Raw genomic sequence first — 18,699 nt, forward strand, 5'->3', positions numbered from 1 at the left:
ATGTTGGTTGCCTGTTTTAGTTAGAAACTCAAATGACTGTAATTTTGATTTCAATTTTGGGGTAAATACTTGGATATTGTGGCCTTTTGTCTCCAGAGTAACGTATCTTGAGAATATTAGAACAGTTCATGCCTTCTTTAAAATGTGTATAATACAGCATAACATGAGGCAGCACTGTAAGCACAGTTCTAGTATGTTTGGACAGACTGAGAGCTAAGCATTCTTCCATTACTAATGTATTCCAAGAAACCACACAAGTATGTCTTTTTACCAAAGGATATGTGTACGTTTCAATGCAGGCACATAAATAATGGTGTGCACACATGTTGCTTTAGTAAACTTGTTCAATCTGAATTGTTACAAGTGCTCCCATTATTTTGATGAGTGATGGCCTTGTGGTTTTAGTGTTTTGTGTCCTGGCAAGGCTGCAGGTTCCCTGGTTGGGGTCCTACAGGCTGCCACACTGGGTCCCTGAAGCAGACCCTCAGCACTACACAGTGCCAGTCCACTGCTCCCTAAGGGATGGGTTAGACGCAAAGGATACATTTAACTGAAATGTACAAAGTTTAATTGGCATATAAAGATAATTATTTAAAAAAAGGCAAGGGAGCACAAAAACAGCGGGTGAATAAAAACAACACTTAACCCATCATATGCCCAAGGAAAGAAAGGATGTACCTGACATGGTTAAAGGACATGGCCGAGGTACGGTCCAGAGGGGACATAATCATTCAGTGGCCCTGAATAACTAAAAAAGAAAATGAAAGGCAGTCACAGCAATTCTGGAAAATGTAATTCTCAGCAAGAAGCAGTGTAGCCAATGATAATAATAATAAAAAAAAAAAAATTATACTTTATTTTACCTAAAAAAAAGGTAAAATAATAAATAAAATAAAAAATAGAAAAATCTCCAATCAATTGCTTCCCTAAATTTAAAATTATTAGAAAGACTATAAAGGCAGCCTTAGGTTGTTAAACACCAAAATCTCCCCCAATAGGAGCCCTCCCAGAGACATAAATCTGAAGTGTTTTGCTAAGCTCCTTGTTATGACTGTACTTCTATTTCAGCAGTCACAAACATGTTGCTGCTCTCTGTGCAACATCATGGGAACCGTCTGAAATCTAAACTCTGCATGAAAAAGAATGCGGTGTGTTCATTGCCCAGCTTACCACTAATGTCCGACAAGGATAGAAACTGGAGGAAGGGAAAAGCTACAGTTCTTGGAGAACAAATATTCAGAGAATCCTAAATCAAATGTGGATAATGTAAAAGACCAATAAAGACAATTTTTTATAACTGCATTTCCTGTCTATTACTTATTTTATTTGCTAGGGTCCAGAATTTGGCTTTCTTCCTGTTGCAAGTTATTTAAGGAATATGTGGCAGCTATGCTAATCTATATGCTAAACATTTTACAAATTCTTAGAGTAAACAAAGTCAGGCTACAATGAGACTACTGTGAATGAAGTCTGCACAATACATTGCAAATAAATCATCGCCATTAAGTCATTGGGTAATATTAATATCACAAACAAATGTTTAGAGCAATAATTGTTTACCAATATCCTAAAACTGCTTTGAACCTATTTTAATATGCCAATGTAATATTTATCCAGCTGGAAACACACCGGTAGCAGCAGATGTTCACACTGGACACAAATGCTAAAAGCCCACAGAATGACTGAGGCACAGATAGGAAAGATGACTTGATTTTGTCATTAAAATATTTACCACTATTATCAGCAGTCCAAGGTTTGTTTTTATCATCACATGAAGATTATTCTTTGTCACTAAATTGTCAAATGGATCCAGGTCTGGACCTTTACTAGACCACTTAAAATCTTATGTAACCTCATGTCAGTTACCCTCACAGTTGCTCTTTATCCTCCTTCTCTGTGCCAACAGCATGATGCTGCCACACCATGCTTTTACCAGTGGAGAACCCTGTTCAGGGTGATGTAGTGTTGTTTGCTGCTTTTTATTTTATTTATTTACTTTGTGTGAAAAGGTTTGATTTTGGTCTAATCTGATTGTCTTTTTCCACACCTGCAATGTCCATAAACAGTTTTAAAAATCAACCATTTTCCTTTCTCTACCATTTAAATGTCTCTTTGGGATCAATAAAAAAATTATTCACAGTTATTGATTTGCAACATGCTCTTCTATTGCATAAAACCCATATAAAATGATCAAGGTCAGTGGATTAGATTTGACAAAATGTTTAAAAATTTAAGTCATATTAAAGTTTTCCAAAGTGGTCTGATGGAAACGTACAGCTCCAGATGCCGTCTCTCATGTCAGGCTCTCTGAGAAACGACAGTCTTTTCGTGGGGTCCAAAGATTAATAAAGTGACACAAAATAAGTAATTATTCCTATAGGGGCAATCTGTTTGGGGTTTTGTTTTTCTTTTTTCAGCCTTTAGGAACAGAAAATAACAAACACAGCCCGTGAGCAGCTCTGCAGCCATTAGGGGGAGAATGTATGTGTAAAGTAGGTGGGAGGCTAAGGGGAATGAGGAGCCTGATGGTGTGATGAGACTACCTAAATATTACAGTACGCACACTTCACCCACATATCTAAAACCTAGCCTAAATACAGAGGCGCCCAGAGCTTAAGGCAGGGTATCAGTAGTTGCAACGGATGTGAAGACAAGAGAATCTGCTCCAGACAGCTGAATTAAAGCATGACCTATAGTCCCTGTTGAGAAACATTAGGGAGCTTTCAGTGTGCAGGCATTGCTCTGTTAGCTGTTCATCATTACTCGGGATGGTGGACAGTCACCATTACACACACACAGAATCGCCTTTCTTTACAATAACACAGCGGCAGCCATGACTCCACATTTGTCAAGAGGATGTTTAAAAAGAGCTCTCATTATTGGCCTTTATTTTGGAGACGGAGGAGGGGGGGTGCAGACTGATAGGAGAAGATTCATCTGGTTAACATCGAGCTCCTCACCTTAAAGCGACTTCATGGGACTGGATTGGCGTTGGATTGGGGGGGGTCGAGCAAACGGGTACCAACTAGGAGGGAAAGAGCTGCTGATAAGAAGTAACCTGGGTCTGTTGGCCAAGAGATGTTAAATCATAGTCAGTCACTCCCATGAGTTCACAAACATCAGCATTCCCATTGCTCTAAAATTCTCTCTTATCAGACCAATCAGTTATCCGAGTGCTCCAACAAACACGTCTGCTACCATCAAAACACTCACTCCTTCACATGAAAACACACACTCGAGAAAATGGCCGAAGGAAGAAATTCATCCAGAGAAGCTCAGCCTTACAAGTCTGACCTCATTTTTAGCAACAACTATATGAAATCAACTATGCTACAAATAATTTAAACAAATTTTTAAAGCGTGCAAAGCCTTACAAAGCCTGAAGAAGTACTTCAAACTCTAACTTCAATGTGTTTTTAAGAGGATTTTACACAATATATTAAGACAAATAAGAGGGTAATTGTAAATGGCTTGCGTATTTACTCATTTATAAAGGGAAAAAAAACAATTTCTTATATTTAAAGCTGCATGTGGTTTGGGGCATGACTCTACCAACATCACTTGTCTCAGACTCGGACAGGATGGAGATCATCTATGAGGGTTGATGTTCAGGTCCTTCCACAAAGTCCGAGTCAGACAAGGGAAATGTTATCAGGCTTTTGTCTGATCCGTTCCATTCTAGCTTCACCCTAATGTTCAGGTGGGAGGTGAATTTCTGAGACGCTCCAGGGTTTTTTTTTTTCCCACAGGAGTACTCTGTAAACAACTCTAAGCAGTTTGGTCTTTATGAGGCTGATATTTAATTAAAGTTCTCCAGGAAAATCTAAAGCCTTCAAATAATTTACTTTTCTCTATTTTTTTATTTAGGGGTTTAAAAGTAAAGGGGAGAAGATAAAAGAAATATATTTTTTCCTTAAGCCCCATGTTTTTTGGTTGCAACACAAAAACACGCGGAAAGTTCCATAGAGATCTAAATAATTTTTCAAGGCAATGTGTGTGTGTGTGTGTGTGTGTTCTTGATTGTTATACTTACTTTTATTGCCCACCAAGAAAACAACGGGCTGGATATCAGATTCCTCGTTGGCTTTCTTTACCAAGTTGAACCAATCCTCCAGGTTCTCAAAGCTCTGGTAGTTTGTAATGTCGTATACTAGAAGGACCCCCTGTAGTAGAAAAGGAAACTATAAGATTATCAGTTGATGGTGTAATAAATGTCCCCAAAAAGGGGGGGGAATGACAGGTTTTGTTGAACTTTATCTGACTCAGATTACTGACAGCTATCAAGTAAAAATGGAAACAGTAGGTGGCACTGCTTCTCTTTTTACTGTGAATGATAGACTCACAGTGATGGGGACAAACTGACTCAGCTAAAAGTTAACAACCCAACCACTAATACTATTTGCACAGGATTGCAGGCATCCATGTGGACCTCATCTTAAATGAAAATATGAATTTGTGCACGAATACCTTTATAATTTGTCATCCATAATTCAAATTCGCTGAGGTCAACTTAGGTTATCTACTCTGAGCTAATGAATGTAGCCTGTCTGCTTGGAGACAGCTTTTCTCCACCCCCAGTAATCCAGAATAGTGAGGAAAGAGTCCCGCAGCAAAAGCAGACTCATGCTGGAGCAAACAGTGGGGTCAGGAGGAGCTATTTACATAAACATAAGAATAAATCACAAAGTAAACAAGCAGAAAACTTGAAAACTTAAATCGAGATATAAAACACTGATGGAGCTCAGCTCGTTAACAGTACTAAAACTTTTACTTTCCTTAAAGCAAAGATGGCAAAGCAGAGAATGCAGAAGAAAACAACTCTCCTTTTACAGCATGATGCAACATGGCTGAAAAGCCTTTTGTTGCTTTTTGTTCAACTGACATGCACTGTCACAACAGGCAGTGTTGGTGACGACAGCTTAGACCTCCAACAATTAGTCAGAGCCTTTCTGAACACCCATGATTGATTACAAGAGATTTGGGTCAAACCGTTGGTGTTAAGCTTTATGCTACATTGATGAGAAAACTCAAAGTAAGCAAAGTGTTATAAATTGGCAAAGATTTAAGAAGGATTGATGATTAAACTTTCAGTATGCTTTGAAAAATGCAGGCAAGGATTCACTTTAAAGCAGGATAACCATTCTTGTTTTCTTATCTAGACTATTTAGATGGAAAGTCACACATTTTGATTGCTTGTATTCAAAGGGTGCACTTACTGCAGTTTTCTAAACAATCACAATCTTTAAAAAGTCTGACCTGCAGATGCAGTTTTGGCCAATACAGATTATAAGGTCATAATACACCTTTGATGTCTTATTGAAGAAATAACACAAGCTTTTTTATCTGCACATGAGGTAGTGCTCTGAAATGTAAAGTTTATTAAAAAGAAATTCAAATTAAGGAAATTAGGGGCCATTAATCATGATCTTTTGGTCCATCACTATTTATATAGGAACACATTTTGTACATTCAGAGTATTAATAGGGACACAGCTCAGCTGTCAGAGTAAATTGATCCTCCTACTTGATGCTACAAGCAGCAGTATCTTTAATAATTGCAATTCTGTTTACTCTTTCAATAGATACAGATCCTTGCAAAAGAATATATACCCCTGGAAATGTGATTCAGAGCTCACCTGATATGAAACCAGGAGATATTTCGAACTTGGATTAAATCCAGCTATTCTCTAATCTCCTTAGAATCTCTTCAGTAATAACTGAAACATCTGCTCCAATTTGATGGGTAAACTAAATACAAGAGAATCCCAGAAGAATTCCTGTCATTGCAAAACACACAGCATGGAATATTTAAGACCTAATTCTGTGGCCAAGTAAAAGTCTAAATGCAACTGGGAATCGGTTGCATTCACAGACATGCAAATAAGTCTGGAGATGTTCGAAGCTTGCAGAGATCAATAACAGACATTGCTGTTTTCACTTTTCAATTTGTATAATTATCACAGGAGCAGAATAACAAAGTCTAGCATTTCAAAATATTCTTCCTGGTTAAAAAAAAAAGCATATTTTGGTTTGACATAAACTATTAAAACATTAAGTAGGAAAATTATAATTTTGAGCTTCTATTCTTATTACATTTTTTACTTTTAAATTGTTAAATATCTTTAACAATAATGACTGTATTATAAAATACTTTTATAAAAGGGGCTGAACAGTACAAGAAAATAAGAGGGAATTTAGAACAATACAGATAATAAACAAATAAGCAAAAAGCAGAATTTAGGAAAAATAGGACAGAGTAAACAAGTGGGTCTTAAAATGAGCAATAAAAACCTGCACAGAATCCACCGGCCGGATGCGCAGAGGAGGGTCGTTCCACAGGAAAGAAGCACGAAAAGAGAAGGCGCACTCACCGACAATGTTTCTTCGTGCTTTAGTGATTTTAAAAAGGCATGTTCCTTGAGATCTAAACGCTTGAGGAGGGACATATAAGTGCTGAAGTTTCGAGGGGTAATAGGGCAGCAGACGATTTAAAGGCTTGTAGGTGAGCAACAGGATCTTAAAGTCGGCTCTAACATGACAAGGCAGCCAATGGAAGGATAAAGGGAGCAACGGAGCATTAAAGTGATAGATCTGATTTTCTGCTGCACAGGTTTCAAGATCTGGAAACTAGGAATACGTTGGCTTTTTTTTTGGTTTCTATAAAAACACTTATGTTTTTCTCTTATTACAAGTGATTTAAAGAAAATATGCATATTTTTGCAGTTTGGAGGTAGAATAAAATCAGTAACATAACCAGAGTCAGCTAGTGTGTACTTACATGGGCTCCATATACATATTTATCCAGCATTTTCCCCCCTAATGTTTGGCCTCCAATGTCCCACACCTGAAGAGTCACATTCAAGTTACCTGGAATAAAAATATGACACAGAAATAAAAAATAATGAAATCAACATGACCACATGTACTAAAAATGCACCATCTAATATTCCAAATAAATAAGAGTTAGTGGCTTAAATGTTCAAAAATCTGGATTTTTATTCCGTTCATGACATTCAATTAAATTAAGATATTTCACCATTTTAGTGTATATAACACATCAAAAAATATGTACTCTGCTGCATTTTTTTATCTAATAAGTCAGATTAAAGAGACTTTGATTAATAATTCTGCTATTCCTTCATTTTCAGTTTCTTTATTTATTCTTTATTCTTTATTTTTACTTCTGAAAAAAAGGAACAAAATACTTTTATCATGTTCATTCCACTCCTTAGAATAAAAAGTTGAAATTGGATGGACAGAAGTAAAAGAAAACTTGAAATCTGCATCGGTTAGGCAAACACTAATTGCTCCATTACTTTTTAAAAATCAATGTTTGATTTAAGAGTTATGTGTTCCTTTAATCCTCTGTCAGCTAATATGATCAAACAAAAACAGAAAGGGACAAAATATGACATGTCTGTCATTTAAAGATTTCTTTCCAGGATTCTTTTTCCTTAAACATCATAATTCTGTGGAAATAATGGATCAACTCTAACCACAGCCTGGACTTTCCAAACAAGCATTTTTTTTTTGTTATATTTGAATTTTTAATATATAAAAAAGCCATAATTACTCTTTCATGCAAAGGGCTCTTAAACTATCAGATCAAGGGGATGAATATGTTCGCCTACCCTCTAATTTTCAAAGTCTCAATACACTAGTTGTAAGAAAATGACTTTATATTTGCCCGGGAAACGTTGTTTGTGTTGCACCATCTCCTGCCAAGACGGTAAAGTGAGGAGAATTATGCACAGTTGAGGAAAGTCACAATAATTAAACGCAATATTAAAGAAATGGGAAGACTGTTCTGCTTATGCCTGTGGAAAGAGAAAAGAAGAGCTGAATCACGGGAAGTGAGAGAAAGACTAGAAACCAAATAAATATTTTCTTCCATTGGAAAAGGACTTAGAAAAAGAAGAGGGAGGTCCGGACAGTGGAGAGTTTATATTTGAGCGATGAAGGCGCTGCGCTGGCCCTGCAGCGCTGATGAGATGGGGGCGCATGCTATGGACCCCCTTTAAAAGTCCTCCTTTTAAATAAAAGGACGGAAACATCAAGGTTCACAGTCGCTTCATCTAGACTATACACTGTCAATGTCAGGTTACGGCCAGAAAGGCATGAATTACGGCTTTTTTTGTGTGTCATAAAGAGCCATCCCCACCCACCCAGCATGCTCAGACACCAGCTTTATTTGTGTTTAAAAAAGATTCATGCTGACTCGACAGAGCTGGTGTGTGTTTGCATAAGTACAGCAAGAAGCACAATATGCAACGGTGAGAAATACTAAAACTAGACTTTCACCGATCTGGTTTCTGATGTTCATTATTTTTGTTCATCTTTCTGGTCTGATCTGCTGATTGCATTTTTTTATGGAACAATAGCACATTAAATAGAAGAAACTTATGTTAATTGTTTGATTATGGTTAAAAATAAAGAGAATCACAATTTTGTATTTGTTCATAAATCAAAGAGTTTTAACAAAGTGGGGAAAAAAGAGAGCAAGAAAGGCATACCCTGCTGTTTAATACCTTTATAGTCTAAAAATGGGGGGAGCTCCTGGTTTTAAAGGTTTTTATAGAAAGAAAATCTGATTTTTCCCTATCTGAACAATAAATCACCCGTTGACAGTCGATCCATAGCTGTTAGTAACGTCAAACAGAAAACATGTAGCTAATATCACCATCCTTTATTGGATTTGATGTGAAGAAAAATACCCAATAGGTCTGACAGACTTTATCAAGTAGATTTCAGCTCCTGTCAGTCCCCTACACAGCCTGTACCTCACGGCTTTGGCAGGGACATCTGGAAGAGGTATTGTTATAAAAAGCACACACAGAGGAGGTTGTTGTGAGCCAGTCGGCCTCGCCCCACCTCTGCCTGCGTTGGAAAATGTACATTAAGTTTGACAAGCTGGGCCTTCATGGGGAGAGGGGCCAGCGCTGGCTATACGCTACTCTCCCCCCTGCAGCAAAAGGCCCTTACAGCCAATAGAGCCCCGCACAATTTCTCCGATCCAAGGGGGTCCATACTAAATTTGGGACCACCCAGCTTGAGGAGCCGCTCTCCTCTTCATCAGCTCATCAACACCCAATTCCCCAGAAAATGGGCCATTTAACAACTGGGGTGTTGAATCCAGCTTTGTTGCCGCCCTAGTGATACAGATGTATGAAATCTATATTAAAGAGGACCCAACAGTTTAAAGCTGGAAGGACACTGAGTTTTTAAAAAGAAAAAAAGGGAAACTGAATAGAGAGTAGAGGTCATACAATTAACAGCATTTGTTCATATTCATGTTAAGGAGCTGAGCCCAGGCTATGCTTTTAGTTGGCTCTTTTCAGCCAGACTTCACCACAACATTTTTGGGGGTTTAGTTCTCCTAAGCCTCGTGAGCTGAAACGGACACAAAATCAAAACAGAATCCCTTCTGCCAACTCACGAATCAGCATGACTTTTACTTTTAGCACTTAATTTGCCCTCGCTTGATGTTGTTTTATTAGTAATGAAAGAATGGAGCCACTTTGCAGATTTCTGGATCTTAAGTTTTGGCCAAGGATAAATAAAAGCCATTTAAAACACAGAAAATCCCCAATTTAAGAAAGAAGAGTTAAAATAGGAGGTGGTCTCTCAATCAATTTGTTTTTAAGAAGTGAGGAAAATGCAGAGAAAACTTCCACTTTAGTTTGTTAAACAGAAACAAAAAGCAATTAACAAATATCAACTATATTTTAGAATTATATGAAAACTATATTTTAATTTATACTGTGTTCAAAAATTTGGGCATAAATCTGCTCACTGGGGTTGTGGAGTGCAGAAAGAAATATGCCGTTTGCTCAAAAGAGGAGAGCTTTCAGAGTGAATAAGGCTGAGAAATGGCAGACACTGGACAATGAGGAACTAGCAGAAAAGTCACATTCAGCTCCCGAAAGAACGTTAATGAAAAGCTCTGCCTCATAATGAAAAGAGAGAAGAAATAAGTGACAGAGACTGATGGGGAACAACCGGCATCTTTGTGTCATCAGTGTTTCTATTAAAGTTGAGCTTATCCAAAGTAAATACAAACGCTACAATGCTCGTCCTCTGCGTTTTGCTCAACCCTGAAGTCAGCCAGTTGTGCAACACATGTCTGTGCAGTGTCTGGAAATGAGACGTGCTCCCTAAAGATTATGAAGGTGTCTCACCTGGAAGGCTTATTCTCTTCAGAAAGAAATCCAGGCCGATAGTTTGTTTGTACTGCTTCCCAAAGGCCTCCTGTGCAAATCTAGTGGCGAGTGATGTCTGAAACAGAACGACAAAAGAATAGACATAGAGAGTTAGTGCCAGACATCTCTCCTGTTATCAAAAGGATTCAAAATATTCCCCTCCAAACAGTTATGGCTTCAAAGAATGATTTAAGGATAGAGGAGAAGTCTTTATCCAGAGCATGTGATTTGTTTAATTTTATGTCTATGCATCAAAGCGTGGCACAGGGTGAAAAGGGACATGTGGTGATAACTTCCCAGTGAAAATAAACTGAATATTTAAGAACTTCCTGAGATGGTGATATTTTGTCCCGCTGATGAAACGGCAGGCTGTTATTTTTTTAGGAATTATTGCGTTTTAAAATATCCATAGAATACAAGAAGACTACAATTCTCTGTGGCTCTTTTCCAGGAAGCCATGCGGCCATAATTAATTAGAAATGTATCCTGCAATGACTGTGCTGCAAGACCTAATGTTCATCCTTCAAATCTGTCAAAAACCGATAGATTTAAAGGGTCACTGACGTATTTTTCTGCCTCCTGAACTGTGGGAGTGACAGTCCAAATCACAGTAAATGACAAAAACAGGTGCCAGAAAATGTGACGTGTCGCTGGACTGACGAGCTAATAATTGCCCAAAATGATTAGACTTCCATCACTGTCATTGTCCTGTTTGAGAAAGGGGGGGTATATAGCATGTTAGGGGCTCTCCTAAAATCCGTGGGAATTCATAGCGCAGTTAGTACATGCCAGCTGTAATTCATTTTGATGGATGAGCTTTAGGAGAGAAAAAAAAAATCAGAGGTGAATGTCTATCAGCTATCTTTAGAGCAGTGTGCTTACATAAACACCGCAGAGAAGTGAAGCAGTAGGATTCCCTCAGTGTTCATGAGTGTCAGCAGCTGAATTTTAATGTGATTTCTGACAATCACTGCCGGGAAAGGGATTTAACATGAGACTCTTTCTTTCAGTTCGCTAAGCTTTCAGCTAAGCCTTCGCCCTTTCCCGCTTAAAGGCTTTAGATTTAGTCTAATGGTCTTGCAAATATTCTAGTGTGTCTTTCAGATTAATGAAGTTAGAGGCAGTGTAATATAAAGTAAATAGGATAACCTCTTAGGATGGCTTAGGGAAGCTTTTTAGATAAATAGAAATGTGCTTGGCTTTTCTACATCTGCAAATTTGTCTCTTCAGTTGAAGTTAGAGACGTATCAATCAACTGACCAGCGAGCTAATTCAAATCTATCATTAAATTCCCTTAAACAAATACATTTTTAGAAATCCTAATCTATTTAATACACAAATAAAATCAGGAACTCCAACCACTGAGTCCTTAAACACATCAACCAACAGGATTTAGTGCAAATCAATGTTCTTTTGTATGTTACTCATAAAATACTGGAATCGGCAGGACTTTAAAATAAGGTGGAATTTAGAATCAGCCAGGAAAAAACAGATCAGGGCATCTCTAGTTAAACTCCTAACATTTAGTCCACACTGACGTTTCACCTGTAATATTCCAATAAGTCTAAGATATTTATTCACATATTTCTTTCTAATTTGCTCATTTGCTTTTTTTTTTTTTTTTTATCATGCGGAGGAGAGCATGTCACAGTCTCAAGTGTAAAGGAGAAATTACTAGGGATGACTGACGTAACAAGGAGAAAATCAGTCGTTTAAGTAGCTCAAACAATCACTGACAACATAAAACTAACAAGCCTGGACTGCAGAAATGCATTCCACATGCTCGCGTCGGGCCTGTTGGCCGTTTCTCCTGGCACTGCAGTAGCTCGCCTCTCTTCCTTCAACACGGTTCTTTTTCTCTACGCTTCAGCTGGAACAAACCAGTAAATGTAATGATTGGCGTAATTCTGACACTCAGAACAGCACAGGGTCACCAATGATACGAGTGCCGGGAAAATGGGGGCAGAAACTCGGAAAAGCGGAAAAAAAAAAAAACATGGCACACTGACAAAATATTCCTGTGATACAACAAAAGTGTCTCTATTTTATCTCAGAAAATTTACAAGAGATAAAAATGTTGTCTAGCTTACAGCTTATCAATCTATTATTGTATCAACTCTATATCTTATGGTCCTTTTTGTCTTATTGGTCACGGCAAATACGGCAAAAAACAAAGCAGCAAATATTAAGGAAATACTGAGTCTTCTACCTCAGGTTAAGAAATAGAGCAGTGTGTAATTTCAGCCCAGCGTCTTAAGAGTCTGGCTAAATGTGAGACTCCAGATTTTAAAAACATCTCACTAAGGTGCACAAGTCTCCCCACATCTCCCTGTATTCTGAATGGACAACAAACCGCAAGCTGAAATACCACTGAAAACGCTGTCCAAGAAAAACTGATCCGATTGCAATTTGCTCAGCAAATTGACATTAATAAGGGGGGAAACGGCATTCAAGATGTCAGTCAGGGGTGCCTAGTCAAAATGGGGGGGTAGGGCTGCTGTTTTCTGTCCAAAAGACAAGCAGGTAAGTCATTGAGACAGAGACGAGCTGACACCTGGGAGGACTGCGAGCGGGGGTTATTAATGTAGCGTATCTACAAGGAGTTGAGTGTGTGTGCGAGAGTCAAAGTGAACGCAGCACTGCCCAAAAGAAAACGTCGACTTTCTGGAATGAGAACGCTCATTTTTCTCTACAAGTCTTGCTATTACAGCACCATTCATTTTCTACCTTCTAAAGGAGGAGGAGATTAGTTACAAAAAGGGGATGTGTGGCTAAAAAAGCACTTGACAAGCCCGTCTGAAAATCACATTCAGTGGGGGATTCAAGATGCAGCGAAGAAGAAATGTGGCTGAATTGTCATGGCAACCTCCTCGCTTTACTGCAAATGATTGTTTAATTTAACAAGGAAAAGAAAAAGAGAGAATCCCCTGTAGTTAATCTAGGCTCTGCCTTTTTTTCCAGACTCAAAAATAAATCTGTGTAGCATTGGTGAAGCTAAACGGAACATAACACTGTGAACAATTGTATGCGTTCAAAGTAAAAAACCTAAGCAATGTGAAAAAAATAAAACTTTGGATGTTAGCAGCCAAGTGTTGTCTGAACTTGTAAAAACAAAAGCCTGACGCGACAAACATTTTCTTAACTGAGGCCCCTCCCTAGTGCCATATGCATATGAGGCTTGCAAATACATTTGCCCAGAGATCTGCTGATGGAAAGCGTTTCTGAGGGGTAAACCTATACACCGACCGGCCAATACTAGCTTTTTTTTTCTCAGCATTAGCCCATTCATCTATGCCTTCAGAACACTTGAAGCACACGTCGCTCTTCCTACATTTGCCCTCCATTTTTAAGGCTTTCTTTGATTTGCTACTCAAGTTTTCTTTTTCTATTTAAAGCAGGACTTGAGTAACATTTGATCTGTTTTTTTTTTTTTCTCTTTGATCATGTACATTTTTCAAGAAAAAGCAATATTGACCTTAAAGACATGGGAGATCAATAAAGCTGAGAAATAAATAATTGGTATCAATTCCATCTCTAGCAAGAGATAAATCTCTCTAAAAAACCAAACATCGAAACAGAATTTATTGATTAATTAAGTCATAAAAATATTTGTTAACAAGATTTTTGAATGATTGTTGAATTTTTGAACCAGAGGCAAATCATTTACTATCCTCTAGTGCGAAGTTCCTCAAGTCAGTTGGGGGGGGTCACAAGATCATTGTGATGCTGAATTATATGGAGGGCCAACATGTGTCGTGAAATACATAAATGTAAGTGCAACACTAAACAAATTCATATGTAGATATTATTAAATATTACAGTAAAAATACCATGAAATCACACAATGCACAATAATTTGATTTCCAACTGAATCATTACAAATTAGCTAAAAAACGATGGAATAAATGTCATTTTAGAAAACAAACGTATGTAAAGATGAATAGAATTACTTCACTCTACATTTGTATATAAATAGAGTAAAGTAATTATGTGTATTTTAAGTGGATCACTAGTGTGCAGTACTTTTATTTCTGGTGTCAAATCTGAAAAGTTTGAGAACCCCTGTTCTAGTGTACTTATGGAATAATATGGAATAATGGCAGGGAAAACTTCTGAGTTTTTTTAGCAACAGATTAACAGCCAAGGCTACCAAATGTGCATTATATATAAATATTACATGTTACTTATTCTGAAACTCTTGCTACAATCAGTGATGTTATATTGTTGGTTTGGAGGATGGTTGGTATAATGTAAAAAAAATTTACTGAATTAACCATGAAATTATTTTTTAGGGTAATAATACATTTTGCCACACTTTTTACCCTATTTTTTCCTTAACTTATTTTATGCAAATTAATTTATGCAAAAGTAATGTTAATTTTCCTAAACAAACTTTATTACCAACGTTATCAATTTGAGCTAGTAATACTGCTAGATTAATCTGTACTGACACCTGGAAATCTGATGTTTCCCTGTTAAAATGTGTGTGCTGGATTGTGTAAGTTGCTCGGCTCTTTGCACCAGTACTCAATGTTCAAACCAGAAAACCCAACAAGAGCAGATGTACTGTAGGTACCAAACCTGGTCGGGTGGTCAGATTTGCTCGGGTCCCTGCCCCTGCTGATGATGTCACTATATGGCAACCCCACTCAGACCAACTGTATTGCACCAGTTTCTTAAGAATAAAATCTCTTCTGGAGTCTCAACTTACTTTTACCGTACCTATATTTGCTATTATTTTACCTTTCTTTGGTGACCTAAAGTAGTTGAAAGTAGAATACAATCATTCTCAGTCTTGAAGGCAAGTACTGTGTTCTAAGACAGACTGAGGTCTGACATTTAAGAATGTGACACAAAAAGTCTCAGTGCTTCTTTTAATTAAGAGCTGAGGGCAGTTCATAGAACATCTTAAAAAACTGACTGGAGATTTTAGACAAAGAAAACAACTTTTATTCTAGTTTGTGGAACTTGAACGGTTGTTGACACAAAGTTAAAAAGTCGCGTAGCTTTCTGTGGGTAACTGACCGAGCTAAAAGATGCTAACCGGTTAGCTACTGAGCACAGCTAGCCACAGCGCTTCCCTGCTCTCCCCCTTTATATCATGGTCTTGAAGTTACTTTGTTCACCATAAACAGACTTTTTTAGTTTTGTTATCCGTCAGGTAAAACTTCATCGGTCATTAGACATGCTAACACTACAAATGCTCCCCACTCAGCACATGGATGCTGTATTATGTTATGATCTTTGTCCAGGCAACCACAGTGTTTTAAGTCATTGTGGAAACTTTCAGCCAATCATAGTGTAACGTCACTAGCATGCGCAGGGCCTGAGCAGATCTGATAACCACACAGGCTCTCCACAAGATGCAATTCTGGTTAAACTCCTTTATTTACACTATGGTGGAAGGATGTTAACATTACCCTGCCTTCCTACGACCATTCCCATCTCTGTTCCACCAAAATTGGTGATTCCAACAATCGGGGACTCACCTACAGTCAGCGAATGTTGCTATTTTTAGCTATTGTGTAGGAGACAAGGAAACAATGGTAGACGAACTATGGCAAACTGCTAATGTTTCTAACACTACATCCACATACACACATATTGACACAAGTCAAATTCTCCTTCGTACCCTCACAAAAAAGGGGTCTGAAAAGGTGTCCAAATGAGACTAAAAGTGATGAAACATGCATTTCAAAAGAGGTACATTTCAAAAAGCCTATAAGTAAAACTTATGACTCCTTTAAACCTGTTACCCGAAACATATTTTTGTGCGACTCACATAACTGAGCAACCTGAAACAGAAATTAGATTTAGTATCTTAAAAGACAGTTTGAGTTTTTCATAATGATATTTTGATCATTTTGATGTAGGTTTACTACTTTATTTTCCACAGCTTTTGTAGTCTAGAGGTAATAAAGATGTTTCCTCTACTGCATAAGCTGACTAGCTTTCAGTAAATCGGGGTTATTACAAGAAACAAAGTTTTGTTCTTTTTATTCATTTATTTTTTTTAAACATGAGACCTTCTTTACATCATGTGAATGTTGGAGATTAGACAGCACATTTTTTCCTCTGCAGTTATTGTACAGGTGATAAGAAATCCTTATCCAAAAAAAAACAGAGATTAGCTTCACTGACCTTACATTTTATCACAATTATATGTGATATCAACTGAAGGAACAATGGAAAGTATTTCCAAGACTTTCTTAAAGATTAAAAAAAAAATAGCAATTAGCACATCGACTACCTCGGGAATAACAGATTAAGTCAGTTGTGCAAATGGGCTGTATTAATTCATATTTTGAAGTTATAATGCAAATTTTCTGCACACAACACATGTTCCAACATCAAAAACAATCCAAATCCTAATAGTTTTTGAGAAGTGCAAATGTTTATGTTGGAGTTCACTGTCATTATCAAGGTTGTCTACATCTCGTCCCACTGATTTACTTTCTGATTATTTCCTTTATGCTATTGGGTAGTATAGTTCTATATACAACACTAATGTTATAAGATATTATGGCAATCTACATTGAATTTAAAAAAGGGAATCAATAAAGGGGAAATTAGCTCATGCTGAAACTTAATTTCCCTTGGAATCAATAGAGTATTTTAAGTTGAACTGAATTACAAACAAAATTAAACTTTTAGCGGTTATATACAACAAAGATTTGTTTTTCAAATTAAACTTTGAAGATTTAATGTTAAAATTGATTCCCAGAAAGGTATGAGTAGATTACATGTCTACTAAGCTAAAAGAGAACATGTCTTATAAACATTGTTATATATAGGAAAATCTGGAGGTTTTGAATGTTATTCAATGCAGACAGTTTTTGTTGGGTTTTTTTTAGAATTTTAAATAGGTCTGTCCAGCTATATTAAAGCATTTTTCTATCAAAGAGAGAACTGGAGGTTAAAAAAAAAAAAAAAAAAAGATGATGGCATAATGCCATTTAGACATAGAGCTAAGGTGGATGCTGTCAATCCAAGAATACTAATCCTGAAATTGTTTAGTTAAAACTACCCTTTAGGGCTCTTCTTTGAGAACCCAAAATGACATTTAGACAGCATTCAAAACTCGCTGAATATATATTTTTGCTTTGATATTCTGTTTTTGACATTTCTCCTTTTATCATTGTTTTGTTATTTTTATCATTTATCCACTCATTCTTCATAGTCTAAATGTTATGCCATCAGTCTGCAAAAGGTTATAAAGTTAAATTAGGCCAAATTTACCATATTTACATGCTGTATGGATGACCATTTTTAGGCACACTGATCATTTGAAATTAATTAGCAAACAATGACATTGTTCTTTGCTCGCACGTGCTACAAAACATGGACCAAATGTGAATCAGCACATTTATCTGCATTTATTTCGCAGTTTATTGGTAACTATATTTATCTGATGTATCCGATTACTATCTCACAACTGAATAAAACTGATATTTACAAGTAGGCCGATTAAACGAGCGTGATCGTTTTAGCCAGTTAAGCTAGGTTAGCGTCGGTCTCCATGGCGACCAGGCGAGAGCAGCAGCGTCAGCAGAAGCGCGAGTTTGTTGCTATTTGCAAAGAGTAAACGATGTAAAACATTATGTCGGTGTGACGATACAACTCCCAGCCCTAATTTCTAACGATAAATCTTGATTAAGTCTCTTGTGTATTTGGGGTTTACCTTCCCACATGCTCCATCTCCAACCACCACTATTTTAAGCTGCTTGTCCTGGCTGTCCTCCTCCGAGTCCGACATGACAACGCGTGTGCTTCAACCTGCCTGAATCCAAAACGCTCGGTAACCAGTTACAGGTTGCTGTCGGAGTAATCACAGATGGATTAAAGCCGAACTGAGTGGAGAACCAGACGCCATTTTGACTCAATAAAGGCAGGCTTCAGCTGCTCTCCCTTCGGTATGACCCACTAACGAGCCGCAGCCGTTATCGTCTCTCTGCTGAGAAAAAAAACACGAAAGGAAAAACAGCCTCGGAGCCACGGCTTGGCATGTCAGTCTGTAAACACGGTTAGAATCTCCATGAAGCCTGTGTGTTCGCAGGAAACTGTTCGAACCGGAAATAGAATCCCCGGCGCGTGCGGTCCACCTGGTGCTGTGTGTGGCTGCGTGCGCGTGACGTTCTGTCGTTGCCATGATAACAGAAGACGAAGTGAAGTAGTGAAATTGGGAAAAGGCGAGCCAACCTCATAGGAAGAAAAGTGGTGTGCGCGTTTTTTACGTTGCTTAGATGTTCATTATTGCCAGAATTACATAAACCAAACATTTTCAGCTGATGTCTCTGCATGTTTTATGAAATGTTTGTGCAGTAATAAACAATAATCGAACCAAATTAAACCACCCTAACCTAATTAGCATTTTTAACACACCATTTACAATCATCTCTCTGTTTCAAACCATTGTTTGCTCTTTCAGTATGACAAACTACTGGTGAAAGTGTTAAAATAAAGATAGAATTAGATGGGAAGAGTATCAAAAAAAAGTAAGA

The 18,699-nt window shown here is 37.5% G+C and overlaps 1 protein-coding gene across 2 annotated transcripts in view; it reads right to left on the bottom strand.

The window, feature by feature from the left end:
• Positions 1–18,294, bottom strand: part of rab28 (RAB28, member RAS oncogene family) — a 38,283-nt gene extending 19,989 nt beyond the window's left edge. Inside the window, exons 1-4 of one of the 2 annotated variants that reach the window (XM_038297660.1) lie at positions 17,880–18,294; positions 10,178–10,274; positions 6,778–6,866; positions 4,034–4,163 (exon numbers count right to left, since the gene is read on the bottom strand). In XM_038297660.1, the coding sequence (XP_038153588.1) occupies positions 4,034–4,163; positions 6,778–6,866; positions 10,178–10,274; positions 17,880–17,954 (391 nt within the window). In that variant the 5' untranslated portion in view covers positions 17,955–18,294. The remainder of the gene's footprint in view (positions 1–4,033; positions 4,164–6,777; positions 6,867–10,177; positions 10,275–17,879) is intronic. The other variant, XM_038297662.1, reaches the window with a different exon arrangement.
• Positions 18,295–18,699: the final 405 nt, after the last annotated feature.

The sequence above is a fragment of the Cyprinodon tularosa genome, unplaced genomic scaffold, assembly GCF_016077235.1.
Source record: "Cyprinodon tularosa strain WSP-4 unplaced genomic scaffold, ASM1607723v1 ctg393, whole genome shotgun sequence".
Taxonomy (NCBI): domain Eukaryota; kingdom Metazoa; phylum Chordata; class Actinopteri; order Cyprinodontiformes; family Cyprinodontidae; genus Cyprinodon; species Cyprinodon tularosa.